The sequence below is a fragment of the Athene cunicularia genome (genome assembly GCF_003259725.1).
Source record: "Athene cunicularia isolate RWA chromosome Z unlocalized genomic scaffold, athCun1 chrZ_part2, whole genome shotgun sequence".
NCBI lineage: Eukaryota > Metazoa > Chordata > Aves > Strigiformes > Strigidae > Athene > Athene cunicularia.
In genome coordinates this window covers 12,577,976-12,597,500 of record NW_020799143.1, presented here as the reverse complement: position 1 = coordinate 12,597,500, position 19,525 = coordinate 12,577,976, and the positions used below count along the sequence as shown (strand labels likewise).

General features: G+C 37.4%; 1 protein-coding gene across 1 annotated transcript in view; it reads left to right on the top strand.

Annotated features, from left to right (window-relative positions):
• CZH9orf3 (chromosome Z C9orf3 homolog) overlaps positions 1-19,525 on the top strand; it is a 202,202-nt gene that overhangs the window by 117,736 nt on the left and 64,941 nt on the right. The window contains exons 12-13 of the mRNA XM_026866039.1: positions 121-183; positions 809-892. Of these exons, the coding sequence (XP_026721840.1) occupies positions 121-183; positions 809-892 (147 nt within the window). The remainder of the gene's footprint in view (positions 1-120; positions 184-808; positions 893-19,525) is intronic.

Sequence of the window (19,525 nt, the reverse complement as noted above, 5' to 3'; positions counted from 1 at the left end):
GCGGAGGGCTTCCCCCAGCGCGTCCCGTCCCGTCCCGGGGCCCCCGGGGAGCGGAGCGCAGCGCATCGGGGATCCTCTGCGGGCGAGCCCGCCTCAACGTGCGCTTTCTCCCCCGTGCAGCCTTTGCTGGAGGAGGGCGAGACTTGGAAGGAGTGTCAGCTCGTCCGGCAAGTGAGCGGCGAGGTGAGAAGAAAACCTTTCGTAGCTATTGCCTTGCCCCCGCTCCTCTCCTTTGCAAATCTGCTCCTTGAGTTTTCCACCTGCCACCCCCTCCCCACCCCCGCCGCGCTTTCGCTTTAAGAAAATAACTGCGTTTGTATTTGGATTAAAACTATTTGTATGGGGAGAAGAAACCCAAGTGTTATTACTTTATTAAATAATAAACACTCCACCATCTAAATTTGGCGTTGCTAGTCTGGAACAAAATTTTGAGTGGGTGGCTGGAATTAAACCTCTTACTTGAAATAGAAGGTGTAAGGGATAAAGCGCAGAGATTTTCCCCAGGTTTTTTGCACACCGAAATGATAACTTTCCATTTGGCAACCTGGTCTGGCGTCAAACACGTTCTTTGTGGAAAAAAAAAACCTTAAAGGTCTAAGATGAAGAATTACCACTTCACACTTTGACCATGCACAAGTACCTAACCAGATTTACTAAGACCATGTTATTCTAGACAAGGAAAGTGCTTTTTCAAGTGAAGCAATGGAAAAAATTGTCTTGAGTCTGTTTATAGCTTCTTACTAACGTTGAATAGCTGCACTCAGGTCGCATCTTCTTCCTAAAAAAGTGCTATGGTTTTGAACTGCAGGTCACAAAATGGATTCAGACAAACCAGAGGATCAGAAAAAGCAACAAAAAGAAAAGAAAGCAGGATGATGTCATTTTCCAAAAGGTAAGGGTTCATGATGGGCACTTGTGTAACGGGACAAGCAGGTCTGAAAAGCTTAAACTCTGTCTTAAACTACACAGAGACGTTATTCAGCATCTTGGATGAAGTGATAGTAAAAGTTTCAGTGTCACTATGTAGTTACGATGGAAAGAAATAAGTAATCTTTTCAGATGTTCGTAATTTTGGAGACAAAATTTGCCTATAGTTGTATTTAACTGAAACATTCTGAGGAAAAAAGAGAAGAGTGCCTTCATCAGAGAAATCGGTAGCACTTGCGAGCTTTTGACAGGACCTGCACTGCTATTTGCAAATTTTCAGATATTGGTAGCTGAGAAACAGTTTTCCTGGTGAATATTGGGACAATAATACATGTGATGCATACGTTGAAACGAACATTCTGGCTATGCTGTTGGCTCTTCATCCAGAGTGTGAGTTTGAAAATCATCTGTTTGCAATATAGATTTTAATTAATGCAAATGTGTCCAGATGGTTATTTTTAAAATTACTACAGAGGATTTTAAAAACTGAATACAACCTAAATTAAACTATTTTTGATTTAGCCATTGGAAAACATTTATTCTATAATGTAGCTTGACAAATCACAGTATAGAGAGGTAATTGGTGGACACTTTTACTAAATAGCTATTTTCTGACCTCTGGAAAAAAAAAAAGAATTAAGATGCATTTTCAGATACGTTATTAGAACTCTGGGTTTTTTGCTTCCTTTGGTTTTGCAGACAAATTTATAATAATTCTTTTAAGCCCTTGTTACCTTTAAAGGATTAAAATAGCAGTGTGTTGTTTTGCTGTTTCGACAGTGCTTCTAGAATGCATGATGAATCATTGCTGTTTCTGTAGCCAAATTCTTGCTGATAGCATGGCTGCCAACTCCTGGGATGTGTTGCCTTAGTATGGGCATTGCAATATATGACAAATGTCTACAAAGTGCATTGTTGTGTGGGGGTGATTTACCAGCTCCATGGTGAGTTAAAAAAACACCAAACAGCATCCTTTAATTCACTACTATTATTATTTTATAACTGGAATACATCATTTAGGAAAGATGTTCTGTATTCTACTTCAGAATGACATGATCTGATCAACAATATTGTAGACTGTTGCACCAAATAATTCCATTTCTGTATGTTTCCATACGTGAATGTTTGTATGTATTTGTAGCATTTGTATTTGCAATTGTTTTATGTTAAGATGAAGAATAATTTTTTTAAGTTAAAAAATATATCATCATGTGAATTTATGAGCAAAATGCATTGATGGTACAAACAATCCTAGTACAAACTACAGTCTGCATATATTTTGAAGTAATTTTTATATGGTCCGAAGTAGGTCCCCAACTACATCTTAACAGTAGGCTTAAAGGTACCTTATGCTGTTACACCCCTCCTCATTTCTTTTGAGAAAGTTTCCTCAGTTCAAAACCTGTTTGCACAAAAAAAATTTCCTTTTCTACTGAGGGCGTGGGCATGTTGTTCTCCTCCTGCTGCTCCAAGGTTTGTGAGAGAGGACTTCAGCATGTAGGTTTGCCATGTAAGAAATTCAAAACCTCACATGTAAACCCAAGATACACTCGCAGTTTTTTAAAACAGTAATTCTTGAGTAAGGTCTGTGAGCAGAAATGTGAATTAAAATTGAAGGCAGGGATGCACGTTGTCTTCTAATATCTGTAATTATTAATAATTCTTGGAGATTCAGTGCAGATTCACAGCATTGCATTGGCAGGGTACTTAATGGCAGGGGAAGGAACGGGCGTAGCAATGACCTGACATTTGGTGGGCACTGAGGGTGGATTCTTCATATTCCTTAGAAGTTTGGTTATTGCAGTGGTTACTTTTCTGATACTCTTGGAGATGAGAGAAGAGAAGAGAAAGATGGTGAGGGAGCCCTCTGGTCCCGGCAGAGCTTTGTTGTATTATTTAGATTCAGAGATAAGTTTCTACATCAACTTACCGGCCAGTGTGGTACCCAGTCAGCGCGGGTGGTGCTAACCTCTGTTTCACTAGAATTCTTGATGTTTAGCTGTGTTCATATGGGCTTGTAATGGCATCATACTGGAGTTTAAGTACTTCTTTGGGGATAACCAAGAGAACAAGACAGAAAAAAGCATGTAATGGAAAAGTAAGGCACTCTTAAAGAAAGTAGCAGAGGTAGGAATAAAACTATAGAGTAAGAAGGGGATGTAAGAAGCAGGGCAGTGTAAACAGAGAAGTCAGAGAGCTAGTACCAGCTTGTATCAAAAGTGTAATTAAAATAAGGGTACTGATGTATTTTGCTACATCTAGAAAACTGAGCTTTGTTTTGAGTTTGCTAATCCTTTGAAAACAAGCACTAACCTACTAAATGTGGCTTCTAAACTTTCATATGCCTGTGCTGTCCGATTTTCCTCTATCATTTTTTTTCCTTTGTGATAGGAAGTCCTATTTCTAATACAAGATGGATGACTTTGCTATACTGAGACACCGCCAAATCAAAGCAACTGCTTCTGCATCCAAGTACAAAATCTAGAACAGAGAGATAACTCTGTATGGAATAAGTGAAAGAGAATTGTGGAGGAAAGGTTGCTGACAACTGCCGGGGAATTACTTCTTGAAAAAAGTTGCCTTCTAAACAGTTAAGTTTGTAGGAGCTGACTTTGCATACACATACATGTGTTTAAAGAACATTTGAAGATACCATGATGCTGGATAAGAACTGTGTAACAGTGTTAACTGTGCTCAAGGGGCATAGTGAACCAGTGGGGAAGCTAATGTAGAAAGGTGTGGTGTTGCTCTCCAGTATGGACCCACACGCGATGGATTACAGCAGTGTAACAAATTCTATGGGTGAGAAAGGCTTTCTAGTCAAGTAACTAAGGGTTATTGTTCTTTTGCTCTTCTCTTTCTTTTTTCTTTTTTCTTTTTTTTTCTTGAGCTGTTTTTTATTTAAAATTTTTTTGCTGGTCTGTTTCTGAAGTATTTTATTTGTTCTTAGCGGCTTTTATTACAATCTTTCCTTTCCTCCTTCTTTTTCATTCCTCTTGCTCTGTTCTCCTTTGTCTCCTTTAGTCACCTTCAATGCTGTTCATTACTTTCTGTTTACTTTCAATCATCTTTCCCATTTCGTAGGTTATCTTCTGCTCGCCTTGTTTTCTCTTTATAGTTCTGTGTAGAAACTCTTCTTAATGATGTGTGTGTGCACATACACAAGTTTAAACACACTCACCCCTTGCATTTCTGCTTTTATCATCCCTCCTATTCTTACACATTCTTTACTCCTCATTTAATCTTATGCCATCTCTTCACCTTGTCATTCAGCTGGTGAACACATCTAGCAATCAGTATGTGTATCGATACAGAATGTTGTTTATGTGTAAAAATTAGAGAAGGCAGAACAGAGCTTGGAAAGAACTGCTTGGTTAAAATTAGTGTTGTTTTATAATGAAGAGTGTGATAGAAATGCTAAGTGTTACTTCTGTTGTTACACTGGACTGTGCCTGCTTGAAAAAATATGCCATTATCCATGCCAGTGCTGAGTATTAGACAGAAGAAAACAGTCTTCCAGTCAGACTGGTGGAATTGTAGCATGCCATCTGTATCCACTGTGGAATTTGAGGGGAAACATATATTTTTATTGGGAGATTAATTCACTTTAACATGAAGTTCTATGTTAAAACATAAAAGCTGCTTTGAAAGTATTCCAGTGGTAGAAAAAGTGTCAAAGGATGAGATTCCAAGGATACACAGTAGTGGGAAGAGCACTGAAATATGTGTGTATGTATATACTAGGCAAGGAAGATGATTCATGCAGATTATGAAAATTGCATTTGTCTCTTTCAGTTTTAGTTTGATTCTATACTGAAACTTTGAGGAGTAATTTAACTTTTCCAGAATAATTTCTGCTACTTTCTTAGAAATACTGTTTTCATGTGTTTAAGGTTTATCTACTAGTTTACTGAAAATGTGATTTTTCTTATTTTTTCCTATCGGTTGTTGCTATTGATTGTTCTTCTCACTCCTGAGATTTACAATTGTCAGTATTTAAGCTCTGTTAATAACCTGAGCAAAAATGATTTTGTTGAAATAGCTGTTAAGTTTTTAATAAAAAAATTAAAACCCCCCAGTTGTGATATGTATGACTAATGCTAAATGCTATAACTCTTTTGTCCTTTAACAAGTTCACAGTGTAACTGAAACACAAGAAACAAATCATGTCATTCATTAAAATGAGTTGTGGTGTTATACTTCAAGTAGAAAATGTTTGAAGTCTCAGAAAAAAATTGGGAGAAGATAATACAATGTGGTAAAAGAGCTTTTATTGCATTTATTTGACTAGGGAATTGATTCAGAATTGATTCAGGTAAAGGAATATTAACATAAAATTTGTTAAAATTACTTTAAAACTTTTAATTACCATCTATTTTTTCTTTCTCAAAATTAACGTTTTTACTTGAATCCACCAAACTGAAGAAACAAAGCAGGGATCAAATCAAATATATTGTTTGAGCTTGTACACTGTATAGAACTTAACAAAAAGAAACATGGTAAGAAGTCCTAAAGCATTCTTCAGTGGAGTAATTTGCTGTACCTTACTTTACAAATTCTGTTAATGTCAGAGAATCTTCTAGGAACCCTAGTAAATGTATTTGCTGTCTTTCATTGATTACAGGTAACATTTAATTCCTTTGGAAAATAGGGATTTGGGTGGAAAATTTTATACCCACCTCATGCACAAGAGCTGAATGGCAGTAAATGTTAAGCTATCTGAGAAACAGAACCTGTCATTTAAAAAAGTTCTTCTGAATGTATATGAATATAAATTTCAGACCATTAAAACTAAATATTTTCAACATCTAGTTTTCCATCCCTGCTCCTCTAGAAATACCTTTGTTAGTGGATTGTTTGGAAGCTATAACTGTACAGCTCAAAAAAACGTTTTTTTTTTTAGTGCTGCTTCAAAGTTCGCCTAAGAAACATTTAATAGAACAAGAAAATACTATGTATAAAAAGTGTAAAAATTTGAGTGGAATTTTTGGTTTAGCTGCAATAATAATTTTTTTTAAAAATTAGTCCAGTTCTGACCCCAGTATCAGTTGTATCATATTTGCAGCAGTGTTGTGTCAGGATCTTAGTTTTGTTTTTAATAGAACCCATCTCTCTTAGCAAGGAAGTAGTGGTGTATGGAGTGGCAAGGAAGTGTTGCATAGCATATTGAGTGTCCCAGATGGATATTGTTACTGTGTTGTCAAAGGGTGAATGTTCCTACTGAGCCACATTCAGGCCACATTTTTAAATCAATGAAACAATTTATCACCACTCAGATGATGATGCACCAGCTGCCTTTCAGGCTCTGAGATGACCATTTGAAAATTAGGAGAATTCAGGCTAGCATGGACATGTATTGAAATAGTTTAGTTACAGATAATTACATCACTATTAATGATAGCAGTCCAAGCCAGCAGTCATCCTATGCAGTGAGAGATTAAGGTCACTAATGTAAAACAAGGTTTGTTCAGGAAAGAGAAACACATTTTAAGTGGAGAGATTTTTTTCCTTTTGATTTGTAGGAAGAATTAAATACCTGTGGTGGAGCACTAGTGGGAATCAGCCTCATTGGAGGCATTTTAATGTGATGTTTGTGCATGTTATCATATGATGCTAACAGGATGAATTGCATTACTGGGATCTACTAATGCCACGAACTTTTCAGTCTGCTGCTGTTTCTAGTTATAAAGCCCTATCTTTGCTGGTTGAAATGTGCTCCCGTGTACCTTAGCTTACAAATACCCTTTATGTTTAATAAAGCAGGAAATGAAAAATGTGTGAATAGTTTTGTTCTTTCCAAAATAATGGAAAAACAAAAAGCATTTGAACATTTTTAATACTTCCTAAATGTCAGCCCCCACCAGCGTTTATGCAGTGAGTTCTGAGCAGTAATGTAGTGTGTTTTGGGAGCGGTAAGAAGGCTGTCATTTTCAGGGCATTTGCAACTGGAGCAACTTACTACATTTGGAAAAAAGTGGTATGCTGCATTCAAACACTCCATAAGTTTTCTTCTACAGAATTTCCTATGGATTTTTTATGAGTTGAGAATATATACTTGTGCACGGCAGCTGAATAATCCACTTGATTTAAATGTCCCCAAGTTCTTGATGTGATTGACTGTAGTGACTCCAAAGAATGCTTAGTGGTCTGCTGGCTCAAATGTGTGCTTTATTTCAGTCTTGCATGTGTTTTATTTCAGTCTTACATTTATTATGCATTGTCAGAAACAGGCTTAATAGTTTTTTTGATGACCAGTCTTAGCTTTTGTCCTCATTCTATGTCTTTTTTCATTATGCTCACATACTGTAGAGTAAAAGCACACATATAGGAGACAGACTGTAAGTGTGGACATTGTTGTTTAAAGAAATTTGTAAGCACGGAAGGGAAAGGCTAGACCTTTTACAACACCAGTTTAAAAGGTTTTGCTAGTTCTTAATCTGCTTTTTGATGGCCATAGTACTAACGGTAGTCATGCGTACAGTTTACAGTACTGTCCTCTCTTTCCCTTCCAGCCCCTCAAGAAGCTCTTTTAAAGCAGGAAGGTAGCTAGCTCACTATTAAAAGCAAATACGTGCTTTGTTGCTTTAATTAAATGGACAGGATTGAATTCTTAGATGTGTGTAAATTGGACTATAGTCATTGGTCTGTGCTGCATATATTTTCTTGTGTTACTTTTCTTGGACACAAATTGAGTGACTACTCACAGTTGTCTAGTTCTTCTCATTAGATGCTTTGTGTACAAGTTTTGTGAAACCTGTACCAACATTTGAAACTAGCCTACAGTATCTCAACATTAGCATGGATATTTATGTTATATAAATAGATATCTGTATATATGCTATATAAATATGGAAAATATTTTTGATTTGGTGAGATGTAAGTCACAAGCTATCTAATATCTGTCAGTTTATTGGGACTGCAGTCTCACTATGAATGAGTGAACAGAAAATATTTTCCTTTTCTCTTTGTACTGTTAAGCTAAGTTCTTAATCTGTATTGTGCTATACCCAGGCAGTCTTCATATCTGAACAGCATTCTTGAAGCAAATGGAATTGATACTTTAATTTTCCATAGTTTTGTGTCACAAATGATTGCTGGTGGTAATTCACTTAATGAAGCAAGTACAAGAAATTTGTCGTCCTCCTGTGCTACAACTGTGCTCTAGTTAGCAATCATTTGTCAAGAAAAACTTTTATTTTTATCCAGAAAAAATGCAGATGGAAAAGAAGCTTAGGTATTCTGTTGTTCTGTATGTGTCCTTTTCCCTTCTCTGTCTTTAATTTAGGCATCCATTGGGCATTTTCAATGAAACTTGTGAGTGCTCTAAAGCTGCCATATTCCTTAAGGGATGCTGTGGGGAAAGCCCACATAAAGGCAAGGCAGAATTATGAGCTCCATCATTTCTGGGAATCCTAATGGGCATACAAGGGGGAAGATGTTAATGACTGTCCCAACCACAGGAAACATTTTTGTTGACGCTTTTTTGTTTGGTTATGAGACAGAAGTTTCTAAGAAACTGGATTTCATTACTTTTGCTTCTTACAGAATTTAACGTTTTGGTTTTTGAACTATATCCTATGTACTTTTCAGTTTCCAAATGTGGTGCATACCCCTGTAATGAATTTGCCTGACAGCTGTTTTCCTTCTCCACTCCTAACACAAATACCTGAGAAAAAGGGGGTTTGGAAGACAGATGTCTGTCTTGCTTATGTTCTCTCATCCATATTGCAAAAGAAAATGAAATAAAGCTAGAGAGTATTAAATGTTTCCATGCTTAAGATCCTGTTTATTTCAAAGAAAAGATGACCAGCTCAGTGCCCATTCTGCAGTGACTATGGTTGTCTAGTTTTTGTTTAATTTTGAGAGATTTCTCTGTGTTTTGGCTGTACTTCTGACGATTTCAGTGAAGCTACTCATATTTAAATGCTTTGCTGAACCAGGCCCTCTCATTCTGTATCTCACTGTCCCTGTCCTCCTGTCTTGACTTCTCCAATTGTCTGGAGTGATTTTTACTGGGAGATGTGTGAATTTTTTTTAATATATCTTATAGCACAGATGAAACCATTGTGGCTCAACCAATATTTGAGGGAAGATTATTGTAGAATTAATTTGTTTTAGTCTTAATTTTCTTCTATGTCCTGCTATTTCCTCTCCCCTCTTTTGCTTGATAAAGCAAAAGTTCTTAATCTGCTTTTTGATGGCTATAGTACTAACGGTAGTCATGGGTACAACTTACACTACTGTCCTCTCTTTCCCTTCCAGCCCCTTAGGAAGCTCTTTTAAAGCAGGAAGGTAGCTAGCTCACTATTAAAAGCAAATGTTAAACTTGTTAAAGCAAAAGTAGGTGCCTTTTTCAGTGTATGCTAGTTTAGAGTGAGAAATCCATGAGGTGGAATTCTAAGTTTATGAGCCAAATTCACCTTCATTGTGGCTTGATAAATATGACCTGTTTCTTTGACAACAGGTGTTACCCTGAGCAAGCCTCTTAGGTTTTCAAATGCTTATTAAGCATAGAAGAAAGTAAAAAAATAATAATTTTACCTATTGTGGAGCACAAGCAACACAGGCATTCATATTTAGGGTCAGTGATTGCTTGAAAAGACTAGGAAGCATTTCAATGAATCTAATATACCTGGTTTTATAGTTGCAGATATGTGAACAGAAGATGCATTTTAAAACTTTTTCCAGTCTAAGTAATCAATATACCACACTTTTGTTCTAATACATCCTCTCATTTTATAACATCTACAGTATTTTCAGAGCAGTTAAACATTTGCTCTTCTTTGAAAAAGTACCATGCTTGTTTATCAGCACAGGAGAGGAAACATACATGACAACAAAATGCTTTCCTCTATTACATGAATTGCTCCTAATTTTACAACAGCTCGAAGTTGTAGGATTGAGTTGTATAAAAGTAGCTGAGGGATTCTAGACATCTGAGAACGTACTTCCTCGTAGTGTGAAGATGCAGCTGTAATGCAACTGTGTGTTTACAAAGTGTCATTCCTCTAAATGATTGCTAAGTGGGTTGCTTTATGCGAGGACCTCATTACCACTGCATGAGATAAGATGCGACACCTCTCTTAAAAATTCTCTGTTCTCCAGAATTGAAATTACAATGTTTATCTTGATTTTACAGATTGTAAACCAAGGCATAGAGATGATAGGTAGCTTGCCCAAAGATACCTAAGAAAGTTGGGCAGGGCAAGGAAATAGACTGAAGTCTCATGTCCTAACACAAACCTTCGCCTGAGGGCTCTCTGTATAAATACCAAAGATTTAAGCCACACAGTTTTCCATGAAGCAGTTAGTGCTCTATGCACCAAAGTATGGACAGGTTGGTGATATTTTAACCAGCATCACAGATGGGAACAGAAGCTAGTGCTGTGAGTTCATCTCCCCAGTAATGCTATGAAAGGTGCAGTGCATACAGCAGTGAATGATGAAAAGATGAACTTGAGTGTGGGAGGTTTTGTTTTATCAATATTTATGTTACAATAGACTCTAGTAATGAAGACTGTGGTTAGTGGTTTCTGATTATAAGTATCAAATACAAGTGTTGGCTTTGTAGTTTAAAGGATAATAATTTAATGGACAGCTATTTACTTTTTTTTTGCCTTTGTCTAAATGAGTGTATGCAGTCCTGTAACTTCTCACACAAAGGCAAAGTAAAATAATTAATAAAAGCTTGCTAAATCCTCTTTTTGCAGTGCAAATAGTTTTGATTGTAAAACTTTCAGGCATGGTATGATAGGGTGTTGGAGGCATCATTATTAGTTTAGAAGCCAGAAATGTGCCTCTGTGTAGTGTCTGCACAGCACAGAGACAGGTGTGACAGACAAGTCTGCTTCTGTCTTATTAAGCTGAAGGTAGGCCAGAGCTGGAATCTATGACAAAAACCAACTGCATACATATTTCTTTCCTATAGAGGTATACTTACTCTAATGATGGGTATTTGTGACTGTATGAGACAGAAATACATACTTAAGTGTCTTGTGTGAATGTCCTGTGTAGTGATCTAGCCTTCTCGTATAAAGTGACATGTAAGTAAATAATTAATGAGTTATATTTAATTAAAGGTATCTGGTCAGACTATCATATTTTCTTACAGTCTGTCAGGGACACAGGCACTTTTTCTGGAGACACCATTTTGTATGCCATATCTTGCACTTATTTTTAATGAGTTAAAGCCTGTGAATGTCCTGTATATGAATTTGTTCAAAGTATTTTTAAAAAGGGAAGTTGTGTAATACTGATGACCTAGATGGAGTGTAGACACTAAGTCTTTTCATTTGTTTTCTCTTGTCCAGAGTATTGAGACAGGAAGCATTCTTAGAATTATTTTTAGATTTTTAAAAGTCAACTTTTATTTCCTCATGTAAGAGTAATCCCTTGGCTAGGCCTGAAAGCAGTATTGTTTGCTCTTCCATAGTGCCATATGCTTACAATTTTTTGCTTTATTTTGGGTGCCTGTGTTTTTCTAAAAGAATTTACCTTGCAACTTCAATTTATAGTGGTTTGTCATACTTGAGCAGTTTGGGTATAGAAGAAAGTGCTCCCCAATATGTCCATGATTGTTCTCATTGTGGGTCTAAATCACAGTAAGTGGTTTGATTTATTGCAGTCTAGTGAGATGATCATGTCTAAAAGTTCACTTTCTTTCTCCATAATTGTGTTGTCTTTATGACATCACATTTGTTGTGACAGAAAGATGGCTGAGCAATTAAAGTGAGGATTTCTCGTTTCCTTCTTAACTTATAACCTGCTTATTTCCAACCTGAGTATTAAGCTGAGGTCATGGCACTTCTGCTGCTTTAGTTGATGTGTTCCTCTTCTTAAACTAAAGAGAAATTGAATGCATCAGTGTGTTTCTGTAACCCCTGCTGTTGCTCCCCATTCCATTTCCAGTGTTAGAATCTGGGAAGCTTCTACAGAGGTGTTGTCTTAAACATGCATAGGCTGCAGAATCACGGAAACTTACTGTCCTTCCTTCTACCACGCAAATGAGCTGTGCTATGTAGAGAGGGTAAGCATCATTGTAATGTAAAAATAGCTAAGTGTTTTGTAACATCTTGCCAAGTTAGTATGTGTAAAACATACTGAGATTTAGTAGATGTAGAGATGTAGTATACTGTTAAGAGTTCAGGGAGTTCCTGTTTGTTGTTTCTGGTGTCATAGCAGTGACAGACGATTTCAAGTAAGGGAATTGAAATGTTAATTGTTCTTTGTGCTAGATACCAGCTTTTCAGTGTCTTACCCGTATTTGTCTTTGCAGTACAGCTTGATGTTTCCAAATGACTGCTAGCTGGTGTTTGACTGTATTCCTATCATCAATAAAAAGCGAGTATTTTTCAGTTTATCTCTTCCTGAGTCATCTTCATCTTTTATTACCCTCAAACCTAAGAATAACCCAAATGATTAAAATGTTGTAAAAATGTATTTTTTGTGACAGAATAAAAATCCCTTGTGACTCAGGAAATCTGCTATGGAAAAAAAGTTAATTTTGAAGACTGTTGTGTGAGTTTTACTTGGCCATAACCATGTGAATATTTGTTAAAGTTATAAAAACCTGGTTATGGACACAGAAATATGAACTCTGGATTATTCAGCTACAGATTTAAAAATAAAGCCTAAATAGCTCAATATTGATTACACAGAAGAAAAACTGGAAAGTGAGAGAAGTTGGGTGAATATGCTGTTACTTTCATTATTGTGATTCTAATGATATTTACAGTTGTTATAAATTTTTAAGTCACCAATGAAGTATTATCAACACAATATCTTCGAGATTTTGTAATGCTCATTGCTACTCACGTGTTCAATCAGGAGATCTAACTAGGCATAGGAAGAGAACTGTAGAAGGAAAGTCAAAGCTCAATGTGCTCCCCCTCCCCAGCCAGTACCTGCATTTTTCACTGGGGAGTCTTCTGTTCTCCTGTGGGAATATTACAAATAGCCTCACTTTTCACTTGTAAAACACGCCAAAACTGGACATAGAAGTAAAGTTGATTTAAATTACAGATAAGGAGAATTTAGCTACTTATGCTGTATTTGCTTTTAATGTTAGGAGATGGGGGATGGGAATGAAAAGATATATGGAGGGAATGTCGAGTTAAAGATGCCCTTTCAAGGATATCCTTCGTATTCTGGAAGCTTGCATATAGTGTAAGTGGCTTTTTTTCCAGTTTATTGAATTTATTGCCATCTTGGCTTAGTTAAGAGTGGACTGGGTGGGTGTTTTGCAATGTGGACTTTTTCCAAAGCACTGGCAAAGATTTAACAGTAAATCCAGCTGAGTCTCCCTGAGGGTTTGAGCTGATATTCTGACTTCCATATAAAATTAGGCATGGTTATAAGACAAGAATTATTGGAAGTTTTTTATGAAGCATGTGATTGACAACAGGCAACTGGGATGCAAATCATTTTCATGTAAGTTTTCTTTGTTGGGTCAAAAATATATTCAGGATAGAAAAGGTTCTTATTTACGGGTCTTGAAGGGACATAGATAAAAAGTTTTTAAATCTTAAAAATAAAACCCAACCACCTCAAACTTCTTTGCCCAAGCTTCCTATGTTTCAGGACTTCCTCCCACCCCCGGAAGAAAAAGGGCTTCCTTCTTTTTTTATAAACACCTGAAACTTCAAACAACTATTCCATGTATTCTAACCAGACAGTGTTTTGGGCTTTATTGTTGTTGTTGGTTTTTTTCCTATTTAGACTTAAGTAGTATTTTTTAAATGCTTCAACAAATGTCTTCTGTGATGTAGCAATGGCCAAATGGACTTTCCATTTGTTTCATTGGCCTGGTTTATGTCTATATTGCTATCATTCTTTCTGGCAGGGTGCTGCACATATTCCTGCCAGTATTTCAGGTTATACTATGAATGAGAATCATGAAATGAATGTTGTTCCATCCCACTTCAGGCAGAAATTTCTATTAAACTTTGAAATGACCCATCACCTTTTTTTTAAAAAAAACCCCTCAGAATTGTGGTGTGGTTTGGAAATAAATGTGTATTTGACAAGTTTAGATTGATGTGTGATTAGAGAAAACAGTGTTAAAAATTCTGGCAGCCAGTGACCTGTCTGTACTTGAGTCTTCTCCATGTTTCCTGCTGCATTAGTCCCTTGCCAGCATCAGGGTTAGCAGCGCTGTCTAGAAGGAAATGAAAGGTAGAGTGACACAATCGTTAAGTCAGTCTCTCCACAGTACCACATTGTAAATGCAGTCCTTTTATTTTTATTTCCTGTCTTGCAGCATTTCCCTTCTGCCTGCATTTTCACGTTGCTTTCTTACCATGTTCCCTACCCTTATTTTCCTCATTACTTTGTAGGAAAGACTTCCATTTCAGCAACCTCTTTATTTCTTCCCGTTGCAAAAAAGGATATCGTGAGGATGAAAATCCATTTCTAACCAGAGAATGTTTGTAGATACACTACTGTAATGAATACCTGATTTAAATGTCTGTTAAGCTCATCTTTTTCTGGTTTGCCTATGAAAAAAAAAAGGGAGAATGTCTGCTTGTTTTGTTCTTTTTAATTGGATCAGTGGAAAGCAAATCCATATTTCTGTATGGAGCAACTCCATGCTACTACCAATACACTTGTCCTTTCTTTTCTTTTTGTTCTGTTGTGCATCTGTTCTTGTTGAAGATAATGTTGTTACACAATATAAACTGCAGAGAACCAATTCTTCATAAATGTGCCTGTGTTCATTTTATGAAGGATTTTAGGCATTTTGGATGCACAGAAAATGCTGAAACATAAAAAACCTGAAATTATGTTAAGAATGTGATGATTTCATTTTAGCTCAAATAAGAATGCCATCTCATGAAGGCATCTTCACTTAACCTGCAATAAAAACAGGATCATACTTTGAAATTGGAGTTTATATGTGGCCAAAACCCTAGTACATGCTTTGGCTCCATCCAGTAGCTCTCCCAGTCATTTTAGATGCTAAAGGAAGGTGCAATCATCTGCTGAGGACTAGTGCTTTTGAAGTAGGCATTTCTGTTACAAAGTAGGCTGTTCCAGAATCCCAGATTCATATAGATTGGAAATGACCTTGAAGATCCTCTAGTCCAACTGTTACTCTAGCACTGACAGTTCCTAACTACACCATATCCCTCAGCGCTATGTCAACCCGACTCTTAAACACCTCCAGGGATGGGGACTCCACCACCTCCCTGGGCAGCCCATTCCAACGCCCAACAACCCCTTCTGGAAAGAAATGCTTCCTAATACCCAGTCTAAACCTTCCCTGTGCAACTTGAGGCCATTCCCTCTTGTCCTATTGCTTGTTACTTGGTTAAAGAGACTCATCCCCAGCTCTCTGCAACCTCCTTTCAGGGAGCTGTAGAGGGCGATGAGGTCTCCCCTCAGCCTCCTCTTCTCCAGACTAAACACCCCCAATTCCCTCAGTCGCTCCCCGTATGACCTGTGCTCCAGACTCTGCACCAGCTCTGTTGCCCTTCTCTGGACACACTCAAGTCATTCAATGTCGTTCTTGGAGTGAGGGGCCCAAAACTGAACACAGGAATCGAGGGGCGGCCTCCCCAGTGCCGAGTCCAGGGGTCAGATCCCTTCCCTGTCCCTGCTGGCCACGCTATTGCTGACACAAGCCAGGGCATTACCCAAATGGCAGTAGAACTACTCTTAAATGTTTACCCAGATTAAATGTTCTTACAGTATGCTGACAATTTTGATAACTGGACTGGGTTTCCTGTGGGGAACAGTGGCTATATAGAGTATTTTGTTTCTTGATTTACATATGGACAAGATTGACAATAGGTAAGAATTAGTTGGATCTAAAGGTTGCTGCATGTTTTGGGTGCGGTAAGCCATTCCTTATTCCTTCTCAGTAGGAATGGCTCCTAAAAGAGCTAACGAGAGTTGGTATTGCTTAAAATCTTTTTTGATTGTTTCTGCAAAAGCCAAGGATAGGATAGATTTGAAGAGATGTATTAATATCTGAGGCTCTGAGTTGATGCTAGTTCTTTCAGTTGTATAACTTTTGCAGGCTTTAAAGGCATTCTCCCTGGAAAGAAAAAAGATTAAGTTTTCCACTATTTAATCTGGGTTTTTTGTTTCAGTAACTTAATTTTCTTAATGTGTAGCATTCATCTGCAGCCCATACAGGCAGGGAAGATATGTTTGAACTGAGTAAGCTTTAAGGACTGGATATGTTGTGTATAAGCCAGTCAGTGTGAATGCTCAGTCAAAAAACTCTTTTAAAATTAAAACCTTTGATAGGTCATTTGACATGATGGTTGGTAAACTGGGAGAGGGCAAGAGACAGCTGATTGCCTTTTAGCAGGAGCTGCTGAGCTTGAAGAGTAAAAGGGAGCATCCACTAAGTAGTGAATCAATATTTGCAGTCACACTGTAAGTAAGTGGGAGAGGGCAGAAACAGATGTCTGGTTATTACCTCAAAGAGAAAGAAAAAAGAGTTTAAGAAAAGTGAGTGTGGGAGCTGAAACTGAGTTTAGATGGCATCCATGCTGTAAGTTTTCAGGGAAGTAGTACCTATCTTTGTTAAGAAAGGCTCTGTCCAAAATGAGAATATCTGTCTCCCAGTGGTTGTTGAGGGTGTGCATTAATTCCCAACCTTTATGGCTTTCTGACTAGTTCACTATTAGGAAATTTCTGCATAAAATATTTTGAGTTTTGTGTTCTTTCTAATGTCTTGGCTCCTATATACAGAAGCCACATGTTCCAATCTTCTTTGACTACACTGCTTTAAGATTAGATAACAGGAGGGCCCTCTCAAAGTATTTATGAAAACCTCTGTCTGAACAGACTGGAAAGCTCCTCAAATGCAGGAGCAGAGAGCTTGGAGGGAAAAATCACCTGAAAACTGACAGTAAGACATAAAATCACTGGGATCATTGATAAAGTGGTTTTGGATTAACTAACTGCAGGATAAATGATAACAAAAAGCAAACTGGCTAAACTGGGAGTTCCCATTATTAACTTCATAAAAGTATTAAAAATAGAACTCACAAACAGGATGTCTGGTCATAACTGTGCAGTTTCGGTTGCCTGGTATTTATGCAGCTGACCTTCTGTGCTGAGATGAGAGAGCAGTGAGGAGCTTTGTGACTGTGAATAAAAATTCCATTTAATCTGACCACACCAGTGGAAGCTCCGGGTAGGAGTGGGCTAGCATTTAAGGGTAATGCGGAGAAATGAATTAGTACCTCCAGGGAACAGCACATATGCTGCTTCTGCTCTAGAGGTGACACATTCTATCTGAAAAGCTGTAGTTTTAGCTGGAGTTGTGGCCAGTGGAACTATGCATTTTCTTCTTAATAGTAGTTTTAAAATTCTTTCTTTTTTCTTCTCTAATATTAAATTTGGAAGTAGGCTGTTGGGAGTATAGACACTTTATTGTAAATTCCTGAACTTACTGTACCAAATGAATTAGCAAACCAATAGTTTTGGGAGATGGGCTGTGCCACCCAGCCAAAAGGACACAGTGAGCGCTCAGTGCATCATGGGAAGCATCCCCCATTGATCATTTAAAGTTGAACTATTAAGAAAATTCTTCCACCTGACAGAAAAACAGGCATGCCTGCAGCATGAAGTCTGGACCAGACAGCATTGACATTTTAGCATGGAGAACAGTTTGTGTTTGCAATCCCTGCCTATTGTGTGACGGCAGATACGAGAGTCGGACTGGCTCCTGAGAGCTGGAGCGTGCAGGGCTGTGCTTACTGCCATATGCAGATACGTTTATTTAGGTTATTCATGTTTTTGTGAAATGTGGTTAGCTGTGACAACAGCAGCTGAAATGAACCTTCTCTATTGTGTGCTTTTCTGTTGTTTTGAAAATTTCCACCACTTTTAACAGAAAGTGGGCTGCCTTAAGTTTTAAGGAACAAATCCATGAATGTAACAAAAGACAAGGTACAAAGTTTCTGAGATACTGCTTTTAAGAGTTGATAGCAAATGTTGAATTTTTTTGAAAACACTGGTAGCATGTTGCATAAAAAGGAGACTTAAGAATCAATATCAAAAGCCCTAAAAATAAGGCTATCCTTTTTCAGTGTTTGGAAGCAACAGGCTGTTTCAAAGTTGGTATATCTCAGTATATAAACATTTTTTCTTAATGTTCAGCTGACTTCTTCTGAGCAATCCATTTGGTATTAAGAACTCCTGAAACTGCACTTAGTGTCTGTGAATGTGTATGCAGTTTTTATGAATCAGTATTACAGAAAATTTTTTTCCCAGATAACTGTACCTTGGTAAATAAATTAAATAATAACAGTATTGATAGAGGCTTTGCCCAAGCATGTGCTGTGGAACAGTTGCATGTCAGTAGGAGACAAGACATGTCTTGAAGGATGATTATGGCTGCTACAAATAGGTCTTCTGGAGAGGAAAAAAAAAAAAAAAAAAGAGGGGGGAAGGGAAGGCATTTCTGTTCCTTTGTGTTGATCTGGGTCTGAATTTTGTGGTGATTCACTGAGGTTAGTAAAGCTGTACATATAGAACTTCATTTTAGCTCACTGCCAAGTTCTTAGGTTTTAGTAGTGCCCTACTTTTTGATTATTCTTCTTTCTCCTTTTAAAGGAAGACATTGGCTTACAGCATCAGAAATTCTGTTGCATATCAACATATGTATTAATGGCATACTTGAAATAAAAGTTATTTGAAATAGGTATTCCTATCTTATTTCTCTACCCTTTTGCCAAGCTATTTGTTTACTGAACCATTGAAAAGAGAGATATAATTTTCAATTCACTGAAGGAATGTACCACATTCAATTACCACACCCAGCCTGTTTAGCAGGACAGTATTTTTTTTGTGCCTAGATGCCATTGAATAGTTAAGGGGCAGGTTTTGGGTTGATGTCAGTTTATAGTGGAAAAATACAAGTCTGAAGCTATTGCTTGAGAAGGCAAAATGTGTAGGTGAAAGCAAAATGCTGGAAGAACATACAGTACAAAAAGTACAGCCTTCTTAAAGAAATGTAACCATATTAGTGGAATGGGATTGCTGAAGACTTCCAGTCAGGTTTTGATTTCCTCTCAGACTAGGGGAAGCTTTTTCTAAAATCTTAGTTATCTTCTTAAAGAAGGCGCTATATATAATATGATTTGGCTTTCCCCCTTCTCCCCTGAAAAGCTGTGTTTTAAAAAATGTGGTTATCAAATTTTAATTGGTTTCATTATAACTTTTTTTTTTAGTTTAAGAGGTGGGGTTTTTTTACAAAAAAAAAAATAAATTGCTAATACTGCTTTTTTGACCTCGTTGGGAAAACATGATTAATCCCTTTTACATCCTTGCTTGGTTCTCTACATGTTTTTTCCTGTGCCATCTATGTTTCTTGAGGCTTGAGGAAGTCCACACATATATTTGGGTCTATGACAATAGAGGATATGGATTTAATTCTGAAAAGGTGGCTTGGTCTGTACTCAACACTTCCCCACCTGATGTCCTTGCCAGCTGCCCCTGCTCACTGCCTGCGGAGGTTCATGTGGCTGGGTGTGGGCAGAGCTCCTCTTAGAACATGACTGCTCTTTTTCAGAAGGTATGCTAGGGGTGCAGCAGACTTTCAGGAGTGTGGGGAGACATCCAGGATCATCCCACATCT